General features: G+C 33.1%; 1 protein-coding gene across 1 annotated transcript in view; it reads right to left on the bottom strand.

Annotated features, from left to right (window-relative positions):
* The window catches only part of LOC117684257 (heat shock 70 kDa protein 12A-like), a 68,648-nt gene extending 51,831 nt beyond the window's left edge, over positions 1–16,817 (bottom strand). Inside the window, exons 1-4 of the mRNA XM_066067738.1 lie at positions 16,683–16,817; positions 15,982–16,209; positions 15,756–15,900; positions 218–383 (exon numbers count right to left, since the gene is read on the bottom strand). Of these exons, the coding sequence (XP_065923810.1) occupies positions 218–383; positions 15,756–15,900; positions 15,982–16,209; positions 16,683–16,817 (674 nt within the window). The remainder of the gene's footprint in view (positions 1–217; positions 384–15,755; positions 15,901–15,981; positions 16,210–16,682) is intronic.
* Positions 16,818–25,670: the final 8,853 nt, after the last annotated feature.

Raw genomic sequence — 25,670 nt, 5'->3', positions numbered from 1 at the left:
ATTAATTCTCAATTTGTCAGATTTCAAGATGACAAGACCTTTGAATTTCGAATTGTTAATAAGGGTGTTTAAGTCTGTTTTAAGAGTGTCTCGACATTCATAAATCAAAGTGACAGGTATCTGAATTATGAGATATGAATTTGGGTCTTGTCCTTTTGTAAAGCCGCATTTTTTTATTTCAAATTTCATGAACAGGTCGAGGTAGTCTTCCGGGTACTTTTTGCTGTAGCCTTCAATCATTTCCTCTGTGGCTATCTCCGCCAGTAGGCTCTTAAAGGCCATGTCCACATTGCCACTGCCCAGTTTCCAATCATTTGATCGAACAAGTTCTTTGATGTCTCCTTTCTTTTTTACTTCAAGCGCGGTTATCTCCACTGTTCCACCTGTAGCGAAAATGCTAAGTATAATTTTTAAGCATAATACTCCATATTTTGCTGAGCATTACTATGCTTCCCATCAGTTTGTCACTATATAATTAATATATACCCCGCTGTTTTCGCATAGTATAGAAAGGATTTGTATTGTATTATTTGCCAATATTCATATGAATAATAAGTATTGGTAAATAAGATAGGTACATAATAATAAACATATTACACTGCACTTTAAACGCTGTGCAATGTTCTAAAATATTATTAATACATTACTAGTACATTTGTTTTATTATTTATTTATAGCGTAAGAATATAATGCCGAAATAAAGCACATAAAATGTTTCATTGAAAAGAAAGTGGGCGCTTAAGATGTACATTCGGCAGGAATCTGGGCGCACAAGGAAAGTGAAAATTTCAATTAATTTTAAATATTTTTCGAATTATAACCGTTATTTGGTTTCTGTTGGATGTGGAATGAGTGGGAAAATATTTGTAATGCAAAAGGTTTTATCATATTATGGGTCTAAATATAGCAACACGATGCAATTTATGCAAAATCCTACTTATTTACAACTGTGTTTAAATGATTTTGTTGTCTCTGGGTCTTCTCTCCACAAATTTGAAACGTGTAAAGATAACACATTTCAACATTTAAAAAGTCGCTTTTTAAAAATAGATGGAGAGATGACCCAGAGATGACTAATTATGTACTTTTTAAAATTATTTTTGAAGGATAAAAAACAAAGTCCATTGAAATGACAGTGTTGTTCCAAACAGAACTTTACATCGCATATTGCCAAGTCTCGCATGGCTCCAACTGGTGGTCTCTTTTTAAAAAAATAAATTAAAACTTGTTTGTTTTAAATGTTTGTTATTATAACATAATGTTGAATTATAATATACTGGTATATTTTAATTTGTCGTTATTGATTTCTAGATCTGCTGTATGAACACTATTTTCTTTTCTTATTACTAGTTTTTTTAGGATATACATAATATAACTTCATTAAAATATGTTTGAATTAACATTTCCAATATAACTAGTTATCGGTTTACCTCTCATTGTCATTTTTGAAAGCTTGTGAGTTTTTTAATAACCGGAATGCCATGTACTTCGACTCTCAACATAATATATTATGACATAGCCTTTCGAGGTTATGTAATGGATAAATAACGAGATAGTGTTGAATAGTTTAGAGAAAACATTCCCTCCGAGGGCCGAAGGCCCGAGGAGGGGATGTTTTCTCTAAACTATTCAACACTATCGAGTTATTTATCTTACTTAAAAAAATTCCCCCATTGAACCCCAAAGAAGCATTGACTCATTCATATATCCAACTGTGCTGTAATACAAAAGGATCTAGCTCATTTATGATTCAAATAGTCGTAATCGGGAAAAAACGGAAAAGTCCGTAGACAATTAAGTGATTAAGTATGGTCTAACAAATAGTATGAAAAACGTCAGTCAGCGACCCAGTGGAAGATTGTATTTGCTGACAAGGTCGTTGTATCGACCATAGAACTTGCGAAAAGATTACTTTAAATGAGACTATTGATAGTCCTGTTTTATCAACTTGTTTGTCAGTAGCTTGCTTCGTCTTAGAAACTGTCCATACGAAGAGCACGCCCTTGCGTATCGAATAAACTGAGAGACAAAAACACCATATGCAGGTGATGAAGGTATATTGCTTCATAAGTAAGGAAAGTTGACTATAGAAAAATAGAAGTCATCGCGTTTATTAAGGTCTTCCTTTCCAACGGAAGACCTTATAGTGATTGGTGTGTTTTTTGTTTGTTTGTTTCTTTCTTTATTCTTATTTTTTTCTCCTTTTTTGTCGGCAGAATTTCTCAGAGATGTCTTGATAGATTTCCTTGAAATTTTTAGGGATGATTAAAAATGATAATATCTCGAGGTTTTTTTTCTTCATTTTTTCAAAATTCGTTTCCGGTCGTCCGTTTCCTGTCCCGCGTCAAAAAACCTTGTTTCATAGTGATCTCAGAATCGGCAAACACTTGAACATCTAAACTTTGTGGGATGATAGACCTATAGTTGTAGATGTGTTTAAACTATTTTGTTTTGTTCGTCGTAACTTCCGGTAATCACCGGAAGCACTTTAAAAAATAATTTACGCATTAAATTCCTTTTCCATATAATAAATATATAAGTATAAATCTATTCGATGTGATATCAACAAAAAAATTCTACTTTCGGTGAGATATCTCAATTATCTTAGGTAGCTTTTTTAAAACACATTTTGTTCCCTCGAGATCTCAGAGACTATAAGTGATATAAGCACGAAATTTCAGGGATGATAGACATTTGATTGAAGATGTGTTTAACCGGTTTCATTTTGTCTTCCGTCACTTCCGGTCCACATAGGAAGAGTTCGAACAAATGGAGCTGTTTATCAGTTTAACTTTATTCCTTTGATATTTATAGTGTGCTCGATCAACAATAATTTACAAAAGGCAAGTATACAAGAAATATTTAATACAATTTACATTGAGCACTTCCGTTTGTCCGTTTCCTGTCCCGAGACAAAAAACCTTATATCGACGAGATCTCAAAAACGGTAACGACTTGAACAACCAAACTTTGTGGAATGGTAGACCTATGTAAGTACATGTGTTAACACTATTTTGTTCTACCCGGCGTAACTTCCGGTCGTCACAGTAAGTACATCTTATTTTGATTTTTTAATAATAATTTGGTTATTTAACATGGAAGTAACATTTAAGCTATAGAATTACAAAAGGTCATCTACACATTGTAAAAAAACATAAAAAAAAAAGTTCTACTTCCGGTGAAACGTCTCAAATTATTCAGATAGCCTTCTTTTTGAAAAACAAAGTACCCACACGATCTCAGAAACTATGAGAGATCAAGACACAAAACATTTATGGATAACGGACATTTGATTGGGCGTGTGTCTAACGGGTTTCATATGGTCGTACGTCACTTCCGGTTCTCACTCAAAGCGTTCAAGCGATAGAAGTTTTTTTTAACATTTTATTCAACGTGATGAACAGTAGGTAAATGTATTAAAATATCTACTTTTAATTTCTTAAATCGATCACTTCCGTTTGTTTGTTTCCGGTCCCGAGACAAAAACCTTTTCTCAACTAGATATTATAACTACCAAAAACTTGAACATCCGAACTTTCGGGAAAGACAAAACAATGTATTATTATGTTTACTATGTTCTGTATGATCCAGCGTAACTTCTGGTCGTCACAGAAAGTACTCAAAAATTGAAATTCTGTCTTTTGGTTTTGTTTATTTCTTGGGAATTCCTTTACAATATAAATAATATCCATTTTCTGTTTACAAACGAAATATATTTTTTGTACAGATTAATACATGAAGAACGGAAGACCTTTTTGTTGCTATAGCAACAAGAGTCTAATTATAAAGTATTTTTGTTAGGTTACCATCAATGTCTATGTCCAGTAAAATATCCAAATATGAAACAGATGACGCAAACTCTGCGGTATCTTTTATTTCAAGTTCACTGGGATGTATCGAGTCGACGCAAGTATGGAAATAACAATTGTTAATTGATAATACGTCGTCGATATACCTGAATGTTGAGTTGAAGGCCACAGCAGGTGATTTATTTTTTTCACGTACAAGTTTTTGAGTAAATTCTGCTTCATAAGAATACAAAAAAAATAGATCTGCTAACAATGGGGCACATTTGGTACCCATGAGAATTCCAACAGATTGTTGGAAGACTTGATTTCCAAAAACTACATAGATGGTGTCTATCAGATGCTCAAGCATCTTATTAATGTCAACTTCAGAGTACTTGTGTGTGCAATAAGAATGGTTTTTAACAAATGAGAAGGTAAGCATTTTTACGACTTCCATTTTTATTGAAGAAACAACTGTCGATGAAATCATAAAGCTTTGATTTTAATTTGTCATGGGAAAGGGACCAGCCCCTTTTTTTTAAATCAAATGCAAGGGTTTTTAATTTTTAACACATTTTGTTCAGCAAGTGTTTAGAAATTTGTTACCGTTCTTAAGATAAATGGTAAATAACGTATTAGGGGCCGATCCCTTATCTCCTTACTGGGGCCGTTCAACGAAATTTTAAAGATTGCATGTTGTTAAGTACATCATTTGAGCATCTTTTCTTCTATACTGCATTTCAAAATATTTTTCCTTTCTGAGATATTGGTGATCAAAATTTTTGACTTTTGGCCGCCATAAAAACCTTATTACGTAACACATGATAAAATCATTACATTGCTTGGATACATAATTGTAAGATAAACATATTTGCTTCTATAATCTTTTACAAAATATCCCTCAGTAAAGGACTATCAATGAAAGACTTTAGAGCCCTTTGGTGCCCTTATTTGAAGGGCCAGCCCATTTTTCTTTATATCAAATGAAAGGTTTTGTAAATAAAAACTTTTTTTTCAATACATATGTTAACAAAATATATTTCTGAAAAGAGATGAACAAAGAAAACCATAAAAATTTAAGACTTTTTTTAAAATCTCAATTTTCGGGACCAAGCGAACTTTAACGCCTTTTGAGCATGACAAATATGAATGCCAAATAGCACATCTACAATTTCTTGTCTACAGTCCCTGAAATTTTGAACTCAATATCTTTTACTGTTTAAAAGGAAATTTCTGGACAAGCCGACCCTCTAAAAATCGCTAAAACGTCACTATCTTAAGAACGGAAATGACGTCATCAACATAAATGAAATTTGTATTAAGTTAAGATCAATATCTATTAGATGTAATAGTTTCATGAAAATCGGCCGAGTTGTTTTTGAGAAATCGTGGGCACAAAATTTTAAAGAAAAATAACTAGACACGATCTCATTTCATGCAACGAGGATGTCTTCCGTCCAATTTTAGAAGTTTAGATACATGTATGACCTTTATTTTGTTATTTACCGCCTAAATATAATTATAAAATAGAAGAAAAATTCTTTTGATTTTACACACTCTTTTCTTCAATTTCTATATCTTGTTTTTTTTTGTTTTTTTTTTTTTGTTTTTTTGGGTATTGGACTTCTCGCCCTTATGTTGTATTGTATTTTGATTGAAACATTTAGATCCCTCTTGTCCCCTAATTTGAGGGCACAGTTTTTTCTCGATATCAAATGAAGGTCTTTGTATTTTAAACATATTTTGTTCATAAAGTGTTGCCAAATTTGTTACCGTTCTTGAGATATTTGGGAAAGATTGTTGTAGGGACTGACCCTTTATTTTCTTATAGGGGCCATTAAATGTAACTTTGGTTGTTAAATATCATTACTAACGTTATTCTGAGCATCTTCTCTTCTTTAATGCTTTCAAAATATTTCTCCTTTATATTTTAAAGATATAAATAATCAAAATATTGGACTTCCAGTCCCTTAAAACCCTTATTATGTAACACATCAGAAAACCTCTAACATATAAAGAAAAATAACTGAAAGATAAACATTTATGATTCTATAATACATTACAAAATATTTATTATTAAAGAGATATAGATAAAATATTTTAGATCCCTCTTCGCCCATAATTTGACGGTGCAGCCCCCTTTCCTCGATATCAAATGAAAGGTCTTTTTATTCTTAACATATTTTGTTCATTAAGTGTTTCCAAATTTGTTACCGTTCTTGCTAATTTGGGAAAAATTGTTTTAGGGGCCGACCTTTTATCTCCTTAAAAGGGCCATTTAACGAAACTTTCTGTGGTTTCATTAATTTTCGTTGAATACCAATTTTCGTGGATTTCGTTATTAAGTTGATCCACGAAATTAAGTGTTGATTGAAGTGCAATTTCTATTAACATTTCGTATTGATAGAGTCATTGGCCACGAATTTACGTATCCTTGAAACTGTGATTTTCACTTTTTCCACAAAAATTGATACCCTTGAATATTAATGAAACCAAAGTTGTTGGTTAAATATTAATACGAAAGTTATTCTGAGCATCTTCTCTTCTATAATACTTTTCAAAATATTTCTCCTTTGTAAGATATAAATGATCAAAATATTGGACTTCTAGAACCTTGATCCCTAATCATGTAACATATCAGAAACATATATAGATAAACAACTGAAGGATAACCATTTTTGCTTCTATGATGCATTACAAAATATTTCTTATAAAAGAGATATAGATGAAAGACTTTAGACCCCTCTTGGCCCCTAATATGAGGGGTCAGCCCTTTTGCTTGGTGTCAGTTGAAAGCTCTTGTATAGATAAACTTTTGATGGACTACATGTGTTAACAAAATATTGATGAGAAGAAAGATATTCGTAATCAAATCTCAAATTTCCCCAAAAAATTAACATCAATATTTTCATTTCCAGGCGAGCTTCAAGGAAAATGACTTCTGGTCAAATCTAAAACAAGCAAGCAAATGTACCATTACCAACCCATCTTGCATATAAATTTCATGTCTATTACTATAACAGTTTTTGAGGAGATGCGTGGACAATATCATGTTCCAAAATACATGAAAAAGGGAGGTAATTCAGAAGTGGAAGTGAATTTTCAGACAGGAAGTAAGATGCATTCACCTAAGACATCATCCCTAAAAAATCATTAAAATCGATTTAGAAATGGCTGAGAAATTAAAGGTGACTACCAAGAAGAAAAATAACTAGAGCAAAGCTCGTTGCAAAGCAACGAGTGGGTCTTCCGTTAATATCTAAATTAAAGCTAGAGGTATCTTTAAGAGGCAGAGTTCTTAAAGTAATAGTATGAGTAACTTAAACAAAAACATTTGAAAAGAAACTTTTCATTTCTATTTTAAGAACGACTTAGCAAATAAAATTCCGAAAGTGTTTAAGTATGATTTAACAATTGTCGAAATATTTTAGGTACGAATTAATTTATCTTTGAACTTAACATTATTTTGTTAACCAAGAATGTGGAATCAAAATTTCCGGAAAAATCAATTTTTAATCCCCAATTTTTCTGTAGCGCATCATTCGATTTTAAAACATATTTCAGCGTTAGATTAAGCTTACAAAATTCTTTGTTTTTGCTTAATGATTAATATCAAATTATCGCTCAGAAAAGAGTTATTATAAAAAGACTTAGTAGTCCTTTAGCCCCTAATTTGGGGAGTCAGCTCCTTTTTCCTGATATCAAATTGAAGGTCTTGCAAATATAAACATATTTTATTCAACAAGTGTTTACAAATTGTTAACCGTTCTCGAGATATTTGTACAAATGTGTTTTCAGGGCCGACCCTTAAAATCCTTAATGGGGCCATCAGCAAAAATTTTAAGGTGGCATATTGAACAGAACCTTTTTTTGAGCAACTTCCGTTCTTGATTGCATTTCAAAAAATTTGTCTCCTTTTTCAGATAATAATGATCAAAGTTTTGAACTTCTGGTCCCTTGAAACCCCTAATTACGTAATATATGACTTGGGTAAGATACTGTATAGATAAACAGTTGTACAATGAACATTTTTGCTTATATAATTAATAACAAATTATTGTTCAGTAAAGAGTTATTATAAAAATACTTTAGAACCCTCTTGGCCCCTAATTTGAGAGGCAAGCCCCTTTTTATTGATATCAAATTGAAGGTCTTTTAAATATAAACATATTTTGTTTAACAAGTGTTCACGAAATGTTAACCGTTCTTCAGATATCTGTACAAATGTGTTTTAGGGGCCGACCCTTAAACTTCTTAATGGGGCCATCAGCAAAAATTTTAAGGTGGCACGTTGTACAGAACATAATTTTGAGCAACTTTTGTTTTACATTGCTTTTACAAATATTTCTCCTTTTTCAGATATTAATGATCAAACATTTGATCTTCTGGCCCCTTAAAACCCCTAATTACGTAACATATGAATTAAGTATGGTACTGTATAGATAAACAGCTGTACAATGAACATTTTTGCTTATATAATTAATAACAAATTATTATTCAGTAAAGATTTATTGTAAGATGACTTTAGAGCCCTCTTTGCCCCTAATTTGGGGGGTCAGTCCCTTTTTCTTAAAATCAAATGAAAACCCGTGTAAATTGGAACAACTTTTGCGTTACATGTCTAACCAAAATATGTACACATCGAAAGGTATTAAAGAAAATATGCAAAAATTTCGTGAAAAAATTTGGTGCTAATTTTCAGGTTCAGGCGAGCTTCGTAATTGGAAGCATGGGGATACATCTACAGACATTCATCTACAATCCCTGAAAATTTTAAGCTTCTACCTTGATTAGTTACGGAGGAGATGGGTGGACAAAATGGCCCTTAAAAATTTACAAAATCGTCACTCCTGAAAATGTTGTGCAAATCGGTTGAGTAGTTTTTTTTTTAGAAATAACGCTCTAAAAAAGTCAGAAAACAAAAAAGAATAACTAGACACGATCTCGTTTCAAGCAACGAGGAGGTCTTCCGTCCGATTGTTAGAATACGGAATGACTTTGCTCTTGATTTTCGTCAACGAAACGTATCTGGAAATGGAGGCAGGATCTGAAAGTAATGGGTGAAAGACTATCTACCACTTTGGTGTCCCTTATATGAGGGATCAGCTCCTTTACATTCATTTTAATTAAAACATATTTTTGTCTACCGCTAACAAGTGTTTAGAAATTGGTTACCGTTTTTGAGATATCTGAGAAAATCGTTTTCATATCCGGTCCTAAAACTCCTTTTAGGGTCCAGATAACAAACAATATATGGTTGTACATTGTTAAACACATTATTTTTAGTATCTTTTGTTAAATTCTGCTTTTCAGAATTGTCCTCCATTTTGAGATATTGTGGATGAAAGTATTGAACTTCTGGCCTCTTAAAATCCCCAATTGTGCAACATAGGAGTAAATGATTGCCATGTTTAGGCGAATAACGTAAGAATGAACATAATTGCCTCTATAACAAAATATTTTACAGTAAAAAGTTATCATTAAAAGACTTTAGAGCCCCTCAGCACCTAATTTGAAGGGCCAGCACCTTTTTCTTGATGTCATAAGAATGTTTTTGTCAATTTAAACATATTTTGTTCAACAAGTGGTTAAAAATTCTGTACCGTTCTCGAGATATCTGGAGAGGGTCGTTTAAGGGACCGACCCTGTAACTCCTTTCAAGGACCGCATAACAAAGAAAATTTGGTTGCAGATTCTTAAGTTCAATATTTTGAGCATCTTTTATACAATATTGCTTTTCAAAATTTTCCTGTATAGGTGAATAACGTTAGAATGAACATAATTGCTTCTGTAACGTATCCAATATATTTCACAGTAAAACGTTATCATTAAAAGACCTTAAAGCCCCCTTAGCTCCTTATTTGAAGGGCCAGTCCCTTTTTCATGATTTCAAATGAAAGCTCTTGTCAATTTAAACACTTTTTGTTCAACAAGTACTTACAAATTTTGTATTGTTCTCGAGATATCTAGAGAGGGTCGTTTAAGGGGCCGACTCTGTAACTCCTGTTAAGGACCGCATAACAAAGAAAGTATGGTTGATTATCGTTAAGCTCAAATATTTTGAGCATCTTTTGTTCAATACTGCTTATCAAAATTTGCCTCACTTTTGAGATATTGAGCATCAAAGTTTTGGACTTCTGGCCCCTTAAAATCCCTAATTACGTTACATAGGAGTAAATGGTTGCCATGTGTAGGCGAATAACGTTAGAATGAACATACTTTCTTCTATAAAGTATCACAAAATATTTCACAGTAAAAAGTTATCATTAAAAGACTTTAGAGTTCCCTCAGCCCCTTATTTGAAGGGTCAGCCCCTTTTTTATGTCGCATGAAAGCTCTTGACTTTATAAAGATTTTTTGTTCTATTTGTTATAACAAAATACTATCGAGGAAAGAGATATTGAAAGAAAACCACGTAAAATCACGACGCTTTCTTAACCGTAATTTTCGAGCTCGGTCGAGCTTCGACGCTTTTGGTCACAGGAAAATATATATACCACATGTCAGAATTACAACCTTTTGTCTACAATCCCTGAAATTTTGAACTCAAAGTTTCGGGTAAAACGGTCGAGTAGTTTCTGAAAAATCTTGTACACAAAAGAAAGAATAGGGAAAAAGAAACCGAACGAAAACAATAAGGTCTTCCGTTGGAAACGGTAGACCTTAATAAGAATAAAGAAACCGTAAAATAACAAGAGGGTCTTCCGTTGGAAAAATGAGAAACAGTAGAAAAACAATAAGGTCTTCCGCTGAAGATGTAAGACCTTAATAATAATAGGGAAAAAGAAACCGAAACAAAACAAAAAGGTTTTCCGTTCGAAACGGAAGACCTTAATAATAATCATAACTAGATCTATCATCTTTGAAAATTTAAGCCCTCTATCTTTACAAGTTTTTGACAAACATCGCAGACTAAAAAAAATAAAAGAAATCGATTGAGCCATCTTCGAAAAATCGCATGCACAGAATTTGTAAGACAAAAACGAATAATAACTAGATACGATCTCGATACGAGTAGGTCTTCCGTTCAATTTTTAAACGCTACGATTAAAGGGGCATGGTCACGATTTTGGTCAAAAATTATTTTTCTGATTTTAATGTTTGCAATGTTTTATCAAGACATTTTTAATAGGCAACCAAAATTTGAGTATCATTCGTTGAGTTTTAAGCGAGTTACACAGCTTACAATTCTTTACTTTGTAAACAAACCTTTTGTGTACATCTTGAATGTTAAACTTAAAATTCCAGTTTTATACCTAAAATAAATGTGTTTAACGTTAGAAACTGTTTCTTTATGCTTAAAATGAATAAGGAGATAGACAAATCTGCTTAAAAAATAATATTTACTGGTATATTAAACCTATGTGAACAAAAACAGGGCACGAGCCTTGTTTACATGACAAAGAGTTGTAAGCCTTGTATCTTCTTCATTACTTTACAACTGACTCTCAAACGTCACTTGATCATAAGAAATACATTCTTTAAGCATTGTAAATAATAAAAATATTAAAATTGAATTTGACCAAAATCGTGACCGTGCCCTTTTAAAACATCAATGAAATTTTAGAAATTCCGCTCAACCACTTCCTTTCCGATAATGTATACGATTGTCAATATCCTTTAAAATGCTTAACAAAGTGTTTTGCTTTTTCACATACAGCACATTAAAGATTTAAGACTTTAGTCCCCTAAAATCCCTAATTATCATTAGAGATTTTCATCAATGGGTGTGGCAATGAGTTTTTAAAACTGATATTATTACGATCAACAACTTTGTTTCTATAATACATTACAAAATCTTAATCGTTTTTGGGAGTTGATTTTAATCAACTCTCCTATGCAGTTACTCTGGCAAACCGAAAGTGAAACAGTGTTTCGACCTAAGAACAAATCATCACCGCTGACAAGACTTAGATCTTGAAAATAACAGATAAATTCGGTGTACTGTATGCTAAACCATTAATTTTCAAGGAAACATATTTATAAATACCTTGAAAGTAGTCAGATAATAAATAGTACGAATAATATAGATATTTTTTGTAGTCGTATGTATTCCTACGCCAGAGTTCAATTTAGTCTTCTTCAACCAGACGCTCGGCTGTATCCGTAAATCTCAGACGAACAGAAAGTCTCTCTTGGTAGACGGAGATTAACGGAGAGAGCCGAGCGTCTGGTTGAAGAGACGGGTTCAATATTGCTTGTGTCCAGACATGTGTATAATTTGTAGAAATATTTCGATTATTGATACATATTTTGATGGAATTAATTCTATCTTTAAATATTGCATAACATGATTCATATGGGGTTTTCTCGAAATTCTTGTCGGAAAAGTTCTAGAATTCAAATTATAAAAATGTGCATAATTCATATACAGATTAGAAACTACTTGCCATGCAAAAATAACATATCGTTGATTTTTAAATTAATAATAATCGATAAAATCAACTCCCGTCAGTTCTTCGATTAAGGAACGTGTAAAAGGCTTTACGAGTGTCTTGGCCCCTTTTTTCAGGGGCCAGCCCCTTTTTCTTGAGTTCATTTGAAAGGTCTCACGAATACTAACAGTTTTTGTTCTTATACTTATCTAAACTTGTTCATTTTTTTTTTAGATACAAATGATTGAGTATTTAAGGGGCCAGCCCTTTAGATCATTAATGGGGACAGCCATTGGTGTTTTGATTTAAGGAATCGATAAGAATCACCAATGCAAACATTTTCTCTTCTAGAATGCTAACAAAATATTCCCCTTCTCTAGATATATTGTGTCAAAGTTTAAGAACTATTGCCCCTCAAAATCACTAATTACGTAATAAATGGGTGTGGCAATTATTTTACCTGATGGATATTGTTACGATCAAAAACTTTGCTTCTACAATGCATTACAAAAACTTTATCGTTTTTAAGTTATCTGTTATAGAGTTCACGAGTAGCTTGACCCCTAAGTAAAGGGGCCAGCCCCTGTTTTTTGTTTTTAAGAAAAGTTCTTAATTTATAATACTAACATTTTTTGTTCTTACACTCATCTAAAATTGTTGATCATTTTTGAGATACAAATGATAGAATAGTTTAGAGGCCAGCCCTCTAGATCATTAATGGGGACAGACATTGGTGTTTTGATTAACATAATCGATTAGAATCATCAATGCAAAACTTTCTCTTCTACAATGCTTAACAAAATATGTCTCCTTCTCTAGATATATTGCGTCAAAGTTAAAGCCCCCTCAAAATCCCTAATTACGTAATAAATGGGCGTGGCAATGATTTTACCTGATAGATATTGTCACGATCAAGAACTTTGCTTCTATAATGCATTACAAAATTTTTATCGTATTTAAGTTATTTGTAATGGAGTTTATGAATGTTTTGGCCCTTAAAAAGGGGGCCAACCCCCTTTTTTTGAATTTGTTGGAAAGAACTTTTGACAGTCTACCACCTTTATTATATATGTCTTAGCAAAATATCAACTAATGAAAAGATGAAAATCAAAACGTATGAATTTTCGTGCCAAGGTGAGCTCAATGAAATTACATTTTGCACAACTTCAAACTATGGTCTTCCTATCCTGAAAATTTCATATTTATATTTCTGATAGTCTCTAAGTTTATGTCTGCACAAAATTAGTCGTAAAAACTTACAAAATAAGCCGTAAATCGGAACCGGAAGTGACGATTTCAAAATTTGTAAAAGAATTATGACCACTGGCAATCATCTGTGAAAAAATGGTCGAAATCGGCTGAATAGTTTTCGAGATATCGCGTGCACAAAATTTGTGGAGAAAAAATAAAAATAAACAGTACAAAAAAAGAAAAAGGTATTCCGTTGGAAACGAAAGACCTTTATATTATTAACTAGAACAAAGCTCGTTGCAAAGCAACGAGTAGGTGTTCCGTTAATGTCGAAAGTAAAGCTAGAAGATCCTCTAAGAAGCAGAGTTCTTTATTCTTGGTACAATTTAACAAAAGCCGAATAATTTTGAGTACGAATTGACATACATCTTGCTGATTTTAAGAACGATTTAGCAAATAAATAACCTAATGTGTTTTAGAACGACTTAACATATATCGAATTATTTTAGGTACGAGTTAATTTAACTTTGAACATAACAGTTTTTTCTTAACCAAGAATGCAGAATCAAAATTTCACGGAAAAATCAATTTTAAAACCCCAATATCTCTGTAGTGCATCGTCCGATTTTAAAACGGATTTCAGCGTTAGATATAGCTTAAACGGTTTTTTGTTTTTGCTTAATCATTGAAATCAAATTATCGCTCTTGAAAGAGTTTTTATAAAAAGACTGTGTAGCCTTTCTTGTCCCTAATTTGAGGGGTCAGCCCCTTTTTCTTGACATCAAATAAAAGGTCTCGCAAATATTAACATGTTTTGTTCAACAAGTGTTAACGAATTGTTCCCGTTTCTGAGATAACTGAAGGTTTATGGGCCGACCCTTTAACTCCTTACCGGGGCCACAAACAACAAAATTTTAGGTATAAATAATACTGTTAAGAACAATTATTCTGAGCAACTTTTGTTCAACATTGCTTTTCAAAATATTTCTCCTTTTTCAAATATTAATGATTAAAGTTTTGAATTTCTGATAAATTTAGAGAACGAATTTACGTCCTCTGGATTTAAACAATAGCTTAAACATTTCAATTCACGGCTTGACTTATCTTTAAGAAAACTTTTTAATCAAAAGGACAGTTTATTATCAAAAGGAACCCCAAAAAAATCCGGAATAACATACAAAGCTTATTAATGTGTAAAGTATTGTTTATCGCGCTTGTGCAGGATTTAATATACATACATACATACACACACACACACACACACACACACACACACACACACACACACACACACACACACACACACACACACACATATATATATATATATATATATATATATATATATATATATATATATATATATATATATATATATATATATATATATATATAAGTAAGGAAATGTTACAATCAATAAATCAAAAGTTTGTTTATTCCTTTGAAGAATCTAACGTTTTCATATTATTTTGCACATATGTACATGTACTGCGCGACCAGTTGTGACTGGGGCTTACCGAAACTCAGTTATGTTGAAAAACGAAAAATTACGTTTACATGCAACTTATTAATGTCAACATAGAATTTTTTAATGTCAATATGCAACTTATTCATGTTGACGAAAATGCATGTTAACGTACACATGTCCTACAGCTTATCGATAAACGTAAAAGGTTTCAACCCTTGTTATACGAGTATAAGAAAGGAAAATACGAGTATAGCAAGGGTAGATATTAGGTTCATTCCTTATAATTCAATTTTCTGTAATTTACTGTACAAATTGAGTACGTTAGTCTTGTGACGTGCAAACAAGATTATACAAATTAAACTAAATTTTTCTATCCAATTAAAAGCCGCGTTACAACAAGAATTAAACCTTTTTAAAATTAACAACTAAACATAGATAACGGAGAAAGAAACGAGTTGTGAAAAACCAACAGTGACAGTAGATGAATGTTTTTTACTTTGCGAGAACAAAGAATAAAAAATGTTTTATTCAAATACAATGTATGTGTTGCACCAAAATACATGTAATGCTGTAATTAATATGTAATTAATAAATTTCTAAGTTAATGGTGAACAAAGCTAGGAGATTAAACCAAATGTGCTGTTTATAAAATATTTACTATCGAATTTTCCTTTCTTAACCTCGATTCAATTTAAATATTTATCTAGATTTTGCATATTACAGCGAACTATCACACCATAAGACTGGCGACTGCATGCGGATTATTGGACTTTGGCGCGTCAAACCAGCGGGGTTTGGCGTAGACCATTGGACTTTATAGTCCCATCGCACTTTGAGGTCCTGCATAAATGACATATTTAAATAGTTGAAAGTGATGACATGACTTATATAATTCTGTTTCAATAACTATGAAGGTGAATAATTGACGCTCACCTCCGGCATCTAGGTAAAGGTACTTGTTTCCACGTTCAAAGACAGTGATTGTATTTGTGCCATCCATGTTCTTAAGGTGTTTGCAGTAGATATTGGCCGCCGCTGGCTCCAATGCAATGCTAAGCTGATTCAAAGGTATTCCTGCCTAGTATTAGAGACAACAATACATCAATGTAAAATATATATTTTATCATATTCATATTTATGTTCTTTTTGTGATCGATACCTTTTTTGCTGCTTCCCTCATGAACTCCTTGGCTTTGTCATCCCAATTTGCTGGAACTGTTAACAGCCAGGATGTTACACCTTCTTTCTTCATTAATTCCATATCCTCCCTCTTCTTTAAATCATCCAATAAACGATCTTTAAGATATTTTATAGCATAACTGAAAACTTTAACAGCAGGTAATTCTCGGCCTCTTGAGTCAGGTATCATTGTATCTCTAGTCAGTCTCTGTTAAAAGAAAAAAAAGATCCAAGAGAAAACATCGCTTGTCTAAATCATTGTTTTTCGAGGTTTGTATTAATTTTTCTCATTATGACCCAGTGAAAAAACCTTGTTAATCTAATATGGTCCTATCTTTTGATACCGTTGTAATAATCTATTACCTACTTTGTATAAATATGCTTGCCTACTGATAAATGTATTATAAAAGACATACATGTAATTAATATTCATACGATTTCTCCTTCATACATTTGTGTTGAGCTTTGATATCATCCCTTTAAACCCGTTATATAAACATGGCTTAGAGTATGAAAACGTGACAAGACGTATCCATGGCCACGATAAAAAAGAAATTGACTTAGGTCGAAATCAAAGATGAACTATAATAAATAACCCATGCATTTGTTAAATTGATATTCTTCAATAAATTATATTCTTAACATAGCATTAAGGGAATAAGTATTCTTTTATTCACTTACCTTTGTTTTAGCGTGTTCGTACAGCATCATCTTTAAATGACAAAAGTAGAAATAGTCGTCGCCATCTCCATTCTCTAACAAGTTTGTATATTCGGATTCAGCTTCAAAACCGAAAGCAACAAACTTTGTATCCATGTCCAACAAAATGGTGGATGGAGTTTTGGATGAAATCAAGGCTCCCGTTGAAGCAATCCAGGTGGGGACATAAATTTTACATTGGTCATTTTGAATTTCGCTATTAATGGCATAAGCATACCCAGAAAAAGTATTTCCTAAGTCTATTGCAACCAACAGTAAAGCATTAGACATAGCTCTTCCTCCAGAGTAGGTACGAAGTTCAGGATCAGATTCTTCGATCTCGCTTAATATATTGGATGGAAGCAATGAATCTGGGGCAGCAATCTTTCGGCCTCTTCATGATAAAAAGAACATAAGGTCTTTTTATGTTTTTTTTAAATGAACATATTTTCATGGTACTATAAAGTTACGATCGGGAACAAGTTTTGTGATTTAGATCGCCCTCTCTCTATACAAATATATGATATACTATCATTATTGAATTCACAACATAAGGTAAATGAAATTTTAATGGCAAATTAAATTACATTTAGCATAGTAAAGAGTTGTGATTTTAAAGGTGTATATATAATTGTAGATCAAGTAAATATTCCACTATTTGTAATGAACTATAAATGGAAATATATGAGTGTTATCACTGTTACTTAGTTGACTGTCATCCAGAGAAAAACATGGGTGTTTATAATATCTAAATTTGCAATTTGAAAAATTTTGTTACACAAAAATTTCTATCTGCACACTCAACACATGTGAAAAATAGTAATTAGTATATTCAGCTGCAGGTTTACTACATGCACACAGTGACTAATTAATGATATTATCTCTATAAATCATAATTCATAATTTTATAATTGTTTTTTGGTCTTCACTTTAAAAATAAAATGAAATATGCAGTCTATGTGGCTTGGCGTGCCTGTGTGCGTGCGAATGTGTTGATACGAAGTAAATGTAATTGATACTTACTGTTTCTTGTCATTAGTTTTGTTTTCTTTTGCTGAAATGCAATTGTAAAAAAAAAAAAAAAAGTAGGTTTATTCATCGCTTAATTACGTAAAAATTACACATAGCTATAATAAATTATTAAATACAACACATTAAACCTTACACCTAAAAGCTTCTAATTCAATTACTAAAACCCGATTACCGGCTGCCTTAATTCAAATTCAACATTATTAAAAAGTTTTAAAAAGGTGCTTTCTTACCCATTAAGAAAAAAAAGGACCAAACATTCTGAATTCAAAAATTAAGAAAATTATCTTTATTCGCTGAATAGGAGTTTTAAATATATATTCTGTCTCAAAAGTGTTAAGTCAGCTAGACAAAATATCTTAAAGTATCTGTAGTTTATATAAAAAACGTCTGGAGAGAGACACCGTTCCTTGTGGAACAATCTGTGAAAGCTGTGAAAATAATGTACTTATTTGGACAAACAGTTAAAGAACTTGATATATCAATGTTACATATAAATGAATTTAGCTCTGATTGTTTATAATTCTACATAAAAAAGCATACAAAAATTTAAGCAATTGGTGAAGTATGAGCCAGATTGGATCATCATTCACGGTTAGAACATACGTTTAGACCAAAGGCACTCCGTGGGCAAAGTACATGTTTGAGTCAGATTGGACCAAGGGGAAAAATGCTCCGGACAAGGATTTTTTATGTTATTCTGTTATGACCTTCACACTTGACTTGGTTCAAGGTCATTGTACACCCTTCATTCAAAAGTCCTGTTTCTATAAAGTATAAGCCTAATAGGGCTAAGTGGATAGTATATATAATCTTATTAAATAATTTTGTGTGATCTAATATGACCTGTACCTTAACCTACAAACTTTATTTAAAGTCACTGCACACCCTTTGACCATAGGCACTAAGTATGAGCCATATTAGACCAAGGGGAAAGAGGAAAAACTCCGGACAAAGAATTTTCATATAAATATAATATGACGTTCACATTTGACATTGAAACTTTACAGAAGGTCACTGCACACCCTTTATTCAAAAGTTCTGTAGATATGAGGTATGGGACAAATAAGACTAGGTGGAGAGAATAAATGCCAATAAAAGATTTTTGTGTGGTCCGATATGACCTTGATTCAACCTACAAACTTCATTCAAATTTACTACACACCCTTAGACCCTAAGCACTCTATTAGTGAAGTAAGAGCCAGATTAAACAAAGCGTAGAGAAGATATGCTTTGGGCAAGGGTTTTTAAATATAATTCTGCTTTAACCTTAACCTTAGACCTAGAAACATGGTTCAAGGCCACTGCGCACCCTACACCAAGCGGCACTCAATGGATGAGGTATGAGCCAAGGTCAAGGGGAGAAAAATTATGCTCCAGACAAGAAATCTTGGACGGACGGACGGATGGATTGATCACTGTAAAGCGCCCGCAGAGCAAACCCTAATTACCCAAAAATAAGACAATTAAACGCAAGTTTCACTAAAGCAAGTTCTACTGTTTTCTCACTCAATCAACTTCTACTGGGTTTTTTTGTATGAGTAGCACATTTTCCGTCGCAGGACGTGTGTAGATCCTCATCTCTGTGCACATACAATGGTGCGCACACGCGAGTCATCACAATAGTTAGCTTACTCTATTATTCACATTGGCCAGTCATTTCGATGCAAAGTGTTGTCCCGAAGGAGGAAAAATGTCCCCTTCTATCATAGTTTTCTCATTATTATGCCACTTTATCGTTCCTGGAGTAAAGATAAATATTTTATTTGTCATCTCTTTTAAAAGCAATGCGAAAGTTGCTGTACACAGGGCATTTATTTTTAGGTGTGGATAATTTTGGGGAAAACCCCAAAAGGTAGAAAGAGTCTATTTTACATGTTGTCTTCAAGGTCAGCAAAGTTGCTGAAAAAAATAAGGTTCCTGAGGATCGTAAAAGATTCCAGCCAGTAGTCGAGCATTAATGATGGAAGACACCTCAGACATCAGAATGACCAGTACGTACTTTATGAGTGAGGCATGTGACGTTGGCATACAGTAGCAGGAAGTACGGAATCTTCCTCACAACACCAATCACCAATCAATCTTTCCCAAGATCAGCCCATATGAGATGCATAGTGGGTTGAACTACCACTGAACTTCCTTTTATCATAAAATCACTGAATCAGAGAGAAGGATAATATTTACATCGATAACAAAAGAAGAAGCGACCTTGATGCTAAACTTCTTTGTGAAAATGATCTACTAGTGAAGTTGCGATGTGACTCTTCTTGGAAATAATACTAGTAATCGGATTCATTTCCTGCATGTACTGGATTCAACTTTGTGGATATGTAATGCCAGTCTTCAGATTTACTTTGTCTGCGAATCTTATAGACACGATTGGAAGCGTGAAGAACCGCTTGAACTAAGCTACTCTCAGTAACGAAGGAAATATTGTCCAAATTGATGTCAATTTCTTTAATTTGAAGAACAATTCAACAGCTAAAACTGTTCCAGCCATGTTTGCCCCTGCTTTGGGATCAGCTTGGTTTTTCCCATAATAAATCCAAGTAACTGTTATAGTTCATAAACCATTTTCACATTAGCTACAGCAGCAATAGCCATAGCAGGACATGTTAAGGCTTCCCAATTGATTTTACATGGCTTCTCTGAGCATTGCTTCCCCTGCAATTGTCACTCGGGGTATGAGTCATAAAGGATCAAACAGGCTAATAATAGAAAATAGGACACATCGTCTAGTGAAGAATGGTTTTGCTGTTATGTTCACTTTAAAGGTGACGTAGTCTTCTTGAAGAATCCATCAAACACATTGACTTCTTTGTGTTGAAGATCACTAGCCCAGAACTCCGAATTATCTAGGTCTTTAGTTAAATCTTACTAATCAAATGCAGCAAATACATGTATTTCTTAAGATTTAGAGGTTATCATGTGAAGAAGTATATATAGGTGACCGTGTCCCTCTAGAGCGTTCTTTGTACATTGAAGTAACGACACTTTTTCTTCTAGATCTGCGGAATGTTAATAAAACCATTAACTTTTATCTGGTATCGTCAACTAAGGGGTTTGTCCGTGTGCCGAATGAATTTCAAATATCTGCTATCTGCATCAACCAAATAAAAAATAATAAAACATTTACTCAATAGCTGCCATCTCGGCGAAACTTCAGCAAAACTCCATACGGATTATTCATAAAATAAGGCCCACTTAATAGAAAATAATTAAGGGAAAGTCTATCACACCGATGAGTCAAAAGCTCCTTTGATGTTATCTTTTTTCTGTGCGTGGTATACCTCATACAGATGTATTATCAACATTCAATTTCATGAGTCAATGGCGGTGTTTGCTCCACATTACCAGCTTTTAACAATTTCTTCATCAATTCATGAAAGTGCATCATCTTCGTAGGGTTCTTAAAAAGTCTCTTGTCCGGCAAGTAGATTGATTCAATGGTTGTTGTCGATTGTTAGGTAGAGCAGGTCATAGTCCTTTCAAATGTAAGGTAGCAGTCCAATGTCCTGATGAATCCCTCGATTTTTCATATCATTATACAAATTCTTCAGTAAAGCTTCATCATCGACTGACAACGATGGTAAATGGTCTTCAATTATACGCTTGAATATTAAGTGATTCTCCACACACTCTGAAAAGTGCATTTTCTGATCACATGGCACTAAAACATTAAAAGGAGTTTCTTAAGTATGGGAACATATCATAGTTTTCATAACCTCAATAGATATTGGTACATTCCATCTAGGAATATTTCGCCGATAATTACCCAATCATAGTCGTTGAGCATAGGTGAGAGGAAATACCTCTTATCTGGTCAAGGTGTGCTTTTAAAAGATCTTTGCCAATAATTAGTGATATGTATGCTGAATCATCATTGGGTGGAATCAAGTCCACAGTCTTGGAAAGATCGGCTACCTGGCGAGCAGGTTTTTCATGACAATTATTAGAGGTAACGTCACACTCAATCAATGTAGGTATGTCAAATATTGTCTGTCCACCCCCAATGTCCAAACGGACAAATCCATGAAATCTTTTACCTCTGACTGTGGAGTTTCTTCAATATGTAGACAGTTTGTGTGATTCACATGCTGTGTTTGGATCCAAATTTTAAACAGTTCAGGTTTAGCCAGAAACTTTGTTCATCAATTATAGCATACACACCTCTTTGTGGGTGTTGACTGTGCTTGTGATAAATAATGATGACACAAATTTAGCACATTAGTTACCCTCCAAATTCCCCCGGATTTCTGTGCACACAGCATTAACCTGTGCAACCGGTTCTATTCTAGTATTAGGATACAGCGGTTTTGTTCTGTTATTGGTCGATCTCCCCCGTCATACGTCTGTGTAGGTCTGTTAGTATTATCAGGCATATCAGATACACTTCACTTACTTGTCAAATCTTTGCCATCGTAGCCCTTAAAACATTGTACATGTTTCCTCAAGATGTATTTCTTTTCATTAAAGCTCATGAATGAAAGGCGTTACAATCACTGGTAGAGTGATGAAAATTCGCACAGTGCACTTTTTCATGTTCCTCTGCACACTAATTTTGTTAGATTTAACGGTTTGTCTGTGAAATTGTCTGTTAAATTTGGTTTGTGACGCTAAATGGGTCTGTAAGTCGTTGCAATGTTTTTTTTTTTAAATATATATATTGTCAAAGTAAAAAGCAGGATCTCTAATGACGTTTGTCATATTCTATACAAAGGAGCACATACTTGGAATTGAAAATTTACTACATCATGATATCATTTCAAAGGAATAGCTTTATCAGGTCACTTGCTCTAGTAGTTCCGATGGAATTCGTGAATGACAGGGTTCACTCCATCAGCGGTGTCGGAGTACCTGAGACTTTGACAGTACTTTGGGTAATCCTTTACTGTGCTTATTTTATTCAAGGTATCGGACAGACGTTGGTGCTGAAGTCAACTTTCTCGATAACATCAGTAAACATATTCCTTAGGGCCTTTGTGATTCTATCTGGGCTGCAATCTTATCTGCGAATTTTTAGTCACAGTCAAAAATTGAGAATTGAGAATTGCCTATGTTAATTGTATTGAACATCATTGTTAAGGTCTTCCTTTCCAACTAAGGACCTTATTGTTTTCGTTCGGTGTTTTCCCTGTTGTTATTATTATACCCGCACTTTCTAAAGTTCGGGTATATTGGTGTTACCCTGTTCCGTCCGTCTGTCCATCTGTCCGTCCGTCTGTCACGTTTTACTTTCTCAAACTGCTCTTACATCTTATAAACCAGCAAACTGAACTCTTGCGGTTTTATTTGGGGTGTCATGATGTTTTGCAAAAAGATTTCAAAAATTCTCTGGTAGTCTTGGGGGACAAATAATTGGTAAAAAATGACGTTTTTTTCACAAAAAACCTTCTTCCTCGATTTCCTCCTACATTTTCAAAAATAGACAAATCACCTCATGGAATATGTTTGAGGGTATTCTATAGATGAGTAATAAGGTTTAAGAATTTTCAATTTTGTCCTGGGGGTCATTTAATGGCTGAAAAATGACGGGTTTTTGTGGGGTTTTTTTTTACAAAAAAACTGGTTTCTAAAACGTCATTTTTTTTTTCAGTAGTAAAATGATCTTCTAGAATATGATTAGGGGTGTCATATTGAAGTGTGATCAGGTTCCAGAATTTTTTTTTACTACAAGGATCAGTGGGCAACAAAAAATGACGTTTTTTTGCAAAAAAAAAAAGTATGGTTACCAGAACTCCTCTTACAACTTTTGGATTAGCTACGTCATCTCTTGGGATATAATTGGGGCTGTCCTATAGATGTGCAATAAGGTTTTAATTTAACTTCATCCAGGGAGCCAAATAGTAGCAAACAATTGACCTATATATATCACTCTAAAAAACTTAGACCAGAACTCCTCTTATGATTTAATGGATAGACATCTCATCTTCGGATATGATAGGGACTGTTCTATAGATGTGTAGTAAGGTTTTAAAAATTTAAATTTCGTCCAGGGAGTTAAATAGTAGCAGAAAATTGACGTTAATCACACCAAAAAAAACATAGATCCTAGAACTCCTCTTATGATTAAATGGATAGACACATCTTATCTTGGGATATGATAGGGACTTTTAAAAAAATTGACAATTTCTGATTCTAAGGGGGTCAGGATGACCCTAAGGGTCATGACTTATATATAATAATGATCTGATGCACCATGACCAGAGGAGGAATAATATCTTTGGATTAAGGTGGGAATCTCTATGGTTTTTATTATATTTGATAATTTCAGGAATAGCACTTGGGATCATGACCTACATCCCATCTGAAATGCCTAGAACAAAGAAACAATCATATATGTACATGATATATGATTCAGTTTAAGAACCCAGATATAGATCTATCTTCTATGTTTTGTAATACTTCCTATGTACACGTATATATATATATGTATAAGTTTGTGATTTGTTCTATACTATTCATGTTCATGACTGTAGTATGGCTTACTTATTTTAAATTACATAAAAAAAATTGTCAGATATATGACTTGGAACCCCCACACCCAAACAAACTCAAATTTAAACTGTCGCCCCCCCCCCTTCCCCCTGGAAAATTTTCTGGATCCGAGCATGTATTCCTCCTCAGACTATAGATAAAATGAAATTTAAAAATAAAACTCGCATTCATTTATGCTTAAAATGAAAATAACCTTACATTTACACTACTCTTCATTTTTGAATGATCTATTAAAATCAAAATATAATTTGGGGTCTAAAAAGTTTTATAAACTGGTAAAAATGCTATTCTTAAAAAAAAACCACCACATTACACTTTGCATAATTGACAAATTATCTATTGAGGTATGATCAGAGGTCATATTTCTACCTTGGGATCAATAACTAGTATTCATTGACAAGTTAAAATTAATAACAATAAATGATTCAAATTATAAATGTTTGTACTACACATCCACCCCCAATCAAACCTGGTTCTAAAGATTCAGTCTTCTTAGTACATTTTTACATGTGTACAGTAGTAGATTTTAAATCATTTCTTTATTGCATTTTCTCTCCTAATACACATTAACATTCTGGAAATTGCTTGAATCAATTTTTAATAAGATTTTTATAAACAAAATGTTATGTTTAGGGATGAGGATCTCAAAAGTTATCAAAATATACAGTGTATCATCATTTCCTATTTCATACGGGGGGTTAAAGTCAACACCTGGGGGTTATGTACTATACAGTATTTGATGCATCATAATGGCATAAGAAGATACCGGTATATTGTATTTTCCTGTTTCATGGGGTCAGAAAAATCCCATATGGTTATGGCCTACATTATATTTGATGCTTTATAATAAATTAAGAAAGAAAGACCCCTTCCTTCCTATTATAACTCATATAAAAATGATAAGTTTCTACACTTACTTACACATGTAATACACAAATTTAATACGAAATTGTTACAGGGTCAATATGGGGTCAACTCAATACTATAAGTCTGACAAATGAAAAAATAACTTTTGCAATTAAAATGATAGAAACTGTACAAATGCGATAGGATAGGTAACGATGATAAGCTTATTCATATATTAAAAGATGATGATACAGTATGCTGTCAAAGGGAGATCACTTATTTAGAAAGTGAAAGTAATACTTATGTACATACCGGTGTCTCATAATATTGTGCTACTTTTATACTCACTATACATGTATTATGCTTACCTATATTGGTCAACATCATAATGATAATCCAGTTAGAGCACAATATAATTCCTTTTAGGTGATCACCACAAAAGAAATGTTTATGCATGTTAACTAATCCTTTTCTGCATTTGAAAAACACATACATGTATGTACATCTAATCAAAGAGCTGGATAAAACTAGTACCAGCAATTAAGACCTGTAGACCTGTGTTGTGTTCATAACTTCAGACAACGATCAGTTATTTGT

The sequence above is a fragment of the Magallana gigas genome, chromosome 7 (assembly GCF_963853765.1).
Source record: "Magallana gigas chromosome 7, xbMagGiga1.1, whole genome shotgun sequence".
Classification (NCBI taxonomy): domain Eukaryota; kingdom Metazoa; phylum Mollusca; class Bivalvia; order Ostreida; family Ostreidae; genus Magallana; species Magallana gigas.
This window is presented reverse-complemented; position numbering and strand designations above follow the sequence as displayed.